The sequence below is a fragment of the Dermochelys coriacea genome, chromosome 3, assembly GCF_009764565.3.
Source record: "Dermochelys coriacea isolate rDerCor1 chromosome 3, rDerCor1.pri.v4, whole genome shotgun sequence".
NCBI lineage: Eukaryota > Metazoa > Chordata > Testudines > Dermochelyidae > Dermochelys > Dermochelys coriacea.
Genome location: NC_050070.1, coordinates 128,317,257 through 128,325,147, shown reverse-complemented (window position 1 = coordinate 128,325,147; position 7,891 = coordinate 128,317,257). Strand labels below are relative to the sequence as shown.

The window sequence follows — 7,891 nt, the reverse complement described above, 5'->3', positions numbered from 1 at the left end:
TCATGTTCTCTGTGTGTGTATATCAATCTCCCCTCTGTTTTTTCCACCAAATGCATCTCATGAAGTGAGCTGTAGCTCACGAAAGCTTATGCTCTAATAAATTTGTTAGTCTCTAAGGTGCCACAAGTACTCTTTTTCTTTTTGTGAATACAGACTAACACGGCTGCTACTCTGAATGCTACTCTGCTACTCTGTCATGAGTGCACCAGTAATTTTGAGGCATGATCATAGGAGATGTTAACAAGCAGTTGAGTGAACTTCCTGAGCTGCCAACAAGTGGCGACCGAGTTTTGCAGAGCAGCCGTGTTACAAGCCTCTGTTGTTCACAGACAGAATCTGCCTGCCCCTTTCGTTAGAAAGGGTCCATATCACAACAGGGGCATGTGCTTTTTCTTAGCAGTGCTCAGTCCTGCTGAGTCAGAGTCACTTTGTATGCAGCCAAGCACAAGCCAGTAAAACGGACTTTAATCAAGTTGTTCTGAGCCATGCAAAAAAGCAGAGGTAAATGCAGATGTGAACTGCTTAGAGGCAGGATATTTTCAGAAGGTAAGACAAGGATGGGCTGAAGCAGAGGAGAGCTACTGCAGGTAGAGAAGTGAATGCAATACGCATACTAGAGAAACCAACGACTTTTTGTGTGGGGAGCTCCCAGCTGAGTTAATGTCCTACTGGATCTGTGACACAAAGCTTAAGTCTGGCACCCTGACTGAGCAAGCAGGAAATGCTTCTTTGTCCTGGCAATTTGGGATTCAGGGGAGGAGCCCCACTGTGCTGAGAGCACCTTGCCCCAAGCCAGTCGCAGCCTCTACTACAGGACCAGCACAGGTTACCTGAACAACTAGACTCAGCAGAGGTGGCAGCTGCTGTAAGTCTCCTGCAAGTAAGGACCACAGAGCCCCACAGGTGTGCAGGTAAGAAGCCACAACTGAGACTCCCATCTGCATTCACTCTGCTCTCTTTCTAGCTGGGCACCTCTCCCCACCCTAGCTGCAGAGAAGGGGAAGTTTCTCTTCTTCCCACCTTAGGGGATAGGTAAAGGGAGCAGAGGAGTGTGGACAGTGTGGGAGGGGAGGCGGAGGGGGACTGTGGCGAGGACAAGGCGGAACGTCAAGGAATGAAGAAAGAGGAGCGTGGCAGGATGTGCAAGGGGTTTGCAGGAGGGGATCCTGAGAGGGAGAAACTGGGTTGGGGACGTGGGGAAGAGGAGCTGGGGAGGAGAAAGCAGAGAGATGAAGGATGAAGACAAGGAGGGCTGGAGAGATGGGACTGGGGAGAAGCAGAGCAAGGAGGGATGATAGGATACATCAAGGGGTAAAGAAAAGCAAGCAGGTGTCACAGAAAGAAGGTAAAAAGAAAAGGAGTACTTGTGGCACCTTAGAGACTAACAAATTTATTAGAGCATAAGCTTTCGTGAGCTACAGCTCACTTCATCGGATGCATTCCGAAAGAAGGTAGAAAAGGGGACATCACAGGATAAGATTTAGACATACCTGGGGCAGAGGGATACTGGATGTGGCAAAGAGGCTGTAGACACCTTGGAAGAGTGAACAGAAGTAGGATATCTGTAGGTAGGCTGCGGAGAGGAGAATGGGTGGTGTTTGAAGGGACAGGATGTAGAGACTGGATTTGTGGGTAGACGAGAGAGGGATGGAAAGCTGGGTAGAGGCCAGGGAGATGTTTAGAGCTTTAGGTGGAGATAGGAGAGAACTAATACTGCTGGGAGCTTTGGGCACAGTGTGGCTCCTGGTTCTGTGAGTGTCTTTGTCCTCCCTTGACTTTGTTGACAGAATTACTCTACTGATTGGGAGCTGTCTGCTAGGCCTGATTGATTCCGAGGAGAAAACAGCCTTTGCTAGTTGGGTTATTCCACTTAGCCACCCCTCAGCATTTAATAGGTTGTATTCTCCATGGCCACCAGCAGTATGCAGCTGCCCACCTGCATGACAGGTCATCTTTAGTCCTGCTTATCAGTCACATCTGAGTGAGGAGGGAACTGACAGTTGAGGGAGGCTGGAGTCAGTACTAACCTGAACTCCTGCAAATTTGGGAAAGGAGAAGCTACATACCTGCTAGGAAATGGGCAGGTTCTACCTCCCCTACCTCCACCCACAGAGAAAGTGGAGACCCCCCAAAAAGCCCATTCCTTAAAACCAAGAAGCAGGTATGATCCTTCTTGGAGGTGGCCAGCTATTGCATGGGATTCCTGATACATTTCGCCACACTTGCTTGAGCTTAAAAAACAGTGAGGCACCACAGTATTCAGAGTAGCAGCCGTGTTAGTCTGTATTCGCAAAAAGAAAAGGAGTACTTGTGGCACCTTAGAGACTAACAAATGTATTACAGCATAAGCTTTCTAGCTCATTTCATCGGATGCATTTGGTGGAAAAAACAGAGGAGAGATTTATATACACACACAGAGAACATGAAACAATGGGTTTATCATACACACTGTAAGGAGAGTGATCACTTAAGATAAGCCATCACCAGCAGCAGGGGGGGGAAAGGAGGAAAACCTTTCATGGTGACAAGCAAGGTAGGCTAATTCCAGCAGTTAACAAGAATATCAGAGGAACAGTGGGGGGTGGGGTGGGGGGGAGAAATACCATGGGGAAATAGTTTTACTTTGTGTAATGACTCATCCATTCCCAGTCTCTATTCAAGCCTAGGTTAATTGTATCCAGTTTGCAAATTAATTCCAATTCAGCAGTCTCTCGTTGGAGTCTGTTTTTGAAGCTTTTTTGTTGAAGGATAGCCACTCTTAGTATGTGTGTGAGGCAGAACCATGCAACCAGGCTTTCACAGTGATAAAAGAACATATTTTTTAAACAGCCTGGGCTGAGCAGCCTGGATATTAACTGGACGCTTACTTTACTGAGCAGATTAATTGGATATTGAATTGGGGGCTGTATGATTCCAGAAATTTCAGGGTGAAGACCACAATATATTATACTGGAGATGTAGACACCTTCCCATTGGGGTGGGGACTGGGAAAGATATTTAAGGAGAGAGTGGTTGCTTTAAGACAGTACTTGGTTGGGAACCCTTTTATTTTGGTTACAGGCCATGCTGCCCTGTGCTGTTTACATACTCTGAAAGAGTCTAATCTCCAGATCATCCATTAGTACCTGAGGCTCCAGCCTAATGTTTTCCATGTACCACACCGACCTGGGAGGCAGCATGGGAAGGGTTAACTTCCTTTCTCAGGTCACTAATACTGGCGCAACCTTTAGAGAGTGAATCACATATGACATTTGGAGAGGATGAGTATGTGGGGGTGGTTCTGGCCTTTCACAGAGAAGAACCTTTTCTGGTCTGACAGCACCCTACCCCCAACTTAGTCGCTGGAAAGAAACCCCAGTATCCATGCCTCTAATATAATGAGGCCAGCATGGGTTATACAAGGGGAGTTTGTTAGACAAGTGGGCCTTGTTAACTTGCCAATATGGGGCATGTAACTTGCTGACTTTGCCTGTGAGGGAAGCCCACAAGAAAGGGCTCTAACCCAAGTAACTTGGAAGGGGGTCTCCTTACACAGTGAGCTATTTAAGGTTTTTTTTAAAAAAAAATTGCTGCTGTTAAAGACAATCCTGGGCCTGCATTCTAGTCCATCGGTGACACTCCAGCTGTGCAAAGGCTGCAAAAAATCCAGTGTCTCCAGATGGCATGAAAAGTTGGCATAGCTACCTTCTGTCACTCCACCCCCTGCTATAGCCTGATTCCAGGGTTGGGAACATTCTGGGGGGAAAGCGTGGCCAGATGACTTGTGATGCTCTGGCAACCCCCAGTAAGTGGTCAGCCCCTTGGGGGCCAGTAGCAGCCAAGGATAGTTTAGAGCAGCTCTTGGGCTGCTGTAACCTATGCTGGTGCCAGAAGCCAGGAGTGGATCACTCAATGACTGCCTGTTCTGCTCATTTCCTCTGAAGTGCCTGGTATTGGTCACTGTTGGAAAACAGGACAGATAGCTGGACCATTGGTCTGACCCAGTATGGCTGTTCTTATGTTCTTATGGCCCAGGATCTGGGAGCCACAAAATGGTACTCATCCCTCCTTCAGCTGCATCCATTGGCTAGTGGGCATAGCCAGAGATCAAAGCCAATAAAGTAACAGCCAGCCTGTGGCCTGAGATAGAGGGGTCTAGGGTGGGTCTTCTGTTTTTGTTGGGTTTGTTCAATGAAAGCCTAAAATGAACAGATACCCCAGTAAAAGATGGATGGCTAGAGGGAGGGGTGAACACTTGAAAAAAAAAAAAAAGTCAGCCAGAAGGTCTGTTGTGATTTAAGAGAAGCCAGGGCTCAGTTATAGTCACCTCAGAGAACAAATGTTCTTGACTGTGGGATGGAGTCATTAATTTAATTGGTCCATTCCATTTCCAGTTTCAGTGATCCCTCCATGTGAGAGCTTTTAGCTAGGAGTGTGTCGATCCCCTGCTTGAGACCTGAGATTGCACACATGTTCGGCTTAGATCTTGAGACTCACTTAATCTTAGGTAAGCTGACAGAAGGAATGAAAGGGGTGTCGGGTTGATACACAGCAGGCTCACTGGAGACAGTCACAGCTTGGTACAAAATGAAGAGCATCTCAACCTTATCAGATTTCGTTGGTAAAGAGTCTGCACATTCCTTTGGAGAGAGGAAAGCAGATAAGCCAAAGGTCTGGACAGGGACATACAGCAGGCCAAAATGTCTCTCAGATCAATCAAAAAAAACAAAAAGCCCAAAAACGCTTTCCAGGAACAGGTGTTGCTGGTGGGAAAGACTGTGTGTTGGCTGTCAACTGACAATCTATCCAACTGTGCCTTTAAAAAAAGAGTGTCATGTTAAAAACTATTTTGAAAAAGCTTCCCTTTCTAAATGACTACCAACACAGTGAAGTATGACAAAACAAAGGATTTTGAAAATGTAAAGTGCCTCTCACTGTTGCATGTGTGCACTGTTTATTCTTGCATCAGTGTGGGAAGTGAAGTGTTTCAATTTTGTTTAAAGTCAGTATCACTGTCATGTTCTTATGCATTAGTTCAGTTCAGCACTGGTTTGGGTTACAACCACTACAGGAGAAGGCTGGGTATGTATCAATATTTGCGCCTCCAAAACAAAGGCTGGGTTGAGGCTCAGCTGAAAATTAGACTCTATGTATGTGTGCCAAGTGTGATAGTCCTTAACATAAAGAGACAGTATTTTACTGTCTACTTAGAAAGTCTTGCATTTATTTATAAATATCCTATTCTCAAAGGGATATTAATAACTTCTTCACTCTCACTTGGGGTTGGAAGAATATTTTTCTTCTGCATTTACTTGAATTATAAAACAAGAACTAAAAATATCAGAAAATGGATGTTCCTCAAAAACAGGAGCTAGCGTTGACTTCTTGATATATTAAAATATATTCTGCCACAAGTCCTCCTTTTCTTTTTGCTAACTAACAAGACTGCTACTCTGAAACCAGCCTTTTTCTTGTTTTCTTTGTTTTGGTCTTGTTTGAATGTGTGTATGGGAAGCAACACTGTACCATCTAGTAGCTGGTAAACTGATTCCCAGCTGTGTATTCCCAAATTCCACTGGGTTTCGCTGGGGGTAGGGTATCTTCCATTAGACAAACAGATAATTCCCTTGCTTTTGTGTGCTGTATCTATGTCAAGATTGTGAAACCCTCTAAGTAACAGTCTCACATTACCCAGTCACATAAACAGTCTGGTTTGTTTGTCTGGTTTGCAACCTTAGTTAAGGAACAGACCTGATATAGATTTCCAAGCAACCTTTTCGTCTTTGCCCTTTAAGGTTTAGCGGTAATTGTATTCCAGCCATGCACTTAACTATCTGCATTCTTCTGTTCCAGGAACAGGAGGAAGCCACATACTATACAGATGAAATATGAAATTTTGCCTCATTCTTACAAGCGATTTGTGAACTTGAATATAAAGTACAGAGATCTAATGCACGCTGATAAGTCCTAATTATTATTGCTTCACAGCAACTGAATGAGTAACAGGTTCATAAGGAGTTTTCAGTATCAGAGAAAGTAAAGTTCACTGGCTGACACACAACTGGCTAACAATTCTTTCTACTATAGATGCAGTGAGAAGTTGATCCTTACCAACAAGCAGATCCTGTTTTTCCCTTCCTAAGGACCAGCTGGGCCACTTTGATCAACACCTTTAACTGTCAGGCCTTTATCTTCTTTGAACCAACATGGAAAGCAATCTTAAGAATGTCCTTGTCATTTCTTTTGGATTTTTACTTCTATTTACTGCTTATGGAGGGCTTCAGAGTCTGCAGGTAAATGTAACTAGTTTCATTAGTTGCTATGATATCCGTTCCTATAGTTGCATCAGTCCAGTCAAGGGGTGTGAAACATAATCTTTTCTTGGTATCTTTGAAGAAAAACATGATTTTCTAGTGTGGGCTGAGATATGGCCTGGCAAAAGATGATGTGTTTTACTCAAGTTCCAGAGCTTCTGTTAAGAATTTTATACCTGGAATGCAATGAAAGGGCTCAGAAATAGAGGGGATTTTTAGGAGTAGACATAGTTCTAGAAATGCCTAGATCTGTAAAAAAATGCCTAAGACGTAGGTTGGCCATGAAAAGGTGACGCAGTATCTTGTCTGCAGACTTGTGCAATGCCAAAAGCAGGATGCACCCTTCCTGCCATACGATCTTAAACTGTGATCTTTTCAGATCTCAATAAAATTTTGGAATAAAAGGCTGTCTCAAAAAACCTAGAATGCTGCAGCTAGGGATGTTGGTAATTCAGGAAATGGTTCTCTTCCTTCTGTGGCCCCCTCTTGATGAAGAAAAAAGGTGCATTTTTCAATCATGTAAACATAACATGATTGGAAAGTCCTGGTAAATATGCAGTCTAATACATCTGAAGCCTGGTTAACTGCTTGCATAGCACTAGCAGGAACCCTTAAAGAATTTCTTTTTAATCTCATGATGTTCAAACCGATCTCATGATTTTTTGTGTTCTTACTAATAATATTTAAATGCTTGGAGCTGGCAATACTTTAGATATGGATTTTTAAATAAGAATCCCCCTCTGATCTGCAAGCCAAATTTGCATGTCTATTGAACAATGAGTTCCTTACAGCTGCACAAAGGCAGCCATGGAAGGGAAGTGGCAGAAGCTAATATGGCTTCAGGCAGCATTACTCCCATTGGGATTTCCAAACAGCTCTCAGAGCCAACCAGGGATTATGGGCAGCTGGTCTTCAGCTCTACCTCTGCGGCCTGAACCCTGCAGAGCCAGTTCCCCATGGAACACTGGTGGAGAAGCTGCTGGAGGCTCAGGTGAAGGATGAGATGAGGCCATGGAGATGGTACCCTGCACCCAGTCCCCCAGATCTGAAAGATCTTAACTAGAGCCGATCAAAAAAATGGCAACACACTAGTTTTATGTCAAAATGCAATTTCCTCTAAATCAAAACTTTTTGCAGAAAAGCATTGATTTCAACAATGTTTTACAGTGGGAAAAAGCTGAAACCAATCATTTTGACTCTCATTTCAACTTTGTATTATAGTTTAATATTAAAAATATAAAAGTTAAAACAAATCCAAATGAGAAAGTAGAAACAACACATTTTTACCTTATTTGAAATGACACATTTCGATGCACCCAAATCAAACCTTTTAGGAATTTTTGTTGTGTGGGAAACTTCAAAATTTTGAATTTTCATTCAGATTGGGAACTTCTTTTGTGTAGGTGTGTGAAATGTCAGAATTTCCCATGAAATGGAAATTCCACTTGCTGACCAGCTCTAATTTTAACCCCTTGTGTTCATGGAAGTGGAGAGCATGATCTGACCCGAGGTTCTTATTTATTAAAATGACTATAGCACGTAGGAGCCCTCATCATGGACCAGGACCCCATTGGTTTAGGTGCTGTGTTTAGCTAGTA

General features: G+C 43.8%; 1 protein-coding gene across 5 annotated transcripts in view; it reads left to right on the top strand.

Moving 5' to 3' along the window:
• The first annotated feature begins 252 nt into the window (after window positions 1-252).
• Window positions 253-7,891, top strand: part of UNC93A (unc-93 homolog A) — a 36,802-nt gene continuing 29,163 nt past the window's right edge. The window contains exons 1-2 of one of the 5 annotated variants that reach the window (XM_038393812.2): window positions 253-911; window positions 6,067-6,272. In XM_038393812.2, coding sequence (XP_038249740.1) covers window positions 6,186-6,272 — 87 coding nt within the window. In that variant the 5' untranslated portion in view covers window positions 253-911; window positions 6,067-6,185. Of the gene's footprint in view, window positions 912-5,832; window positions 6,273-7,891 lie in introns of all 5 variants that reach the window. The other 4 variants (XM_038393808.2, XM_038393807.2, XM_043511303.1 and 1 more) reach the window with 4 other exon arrangements.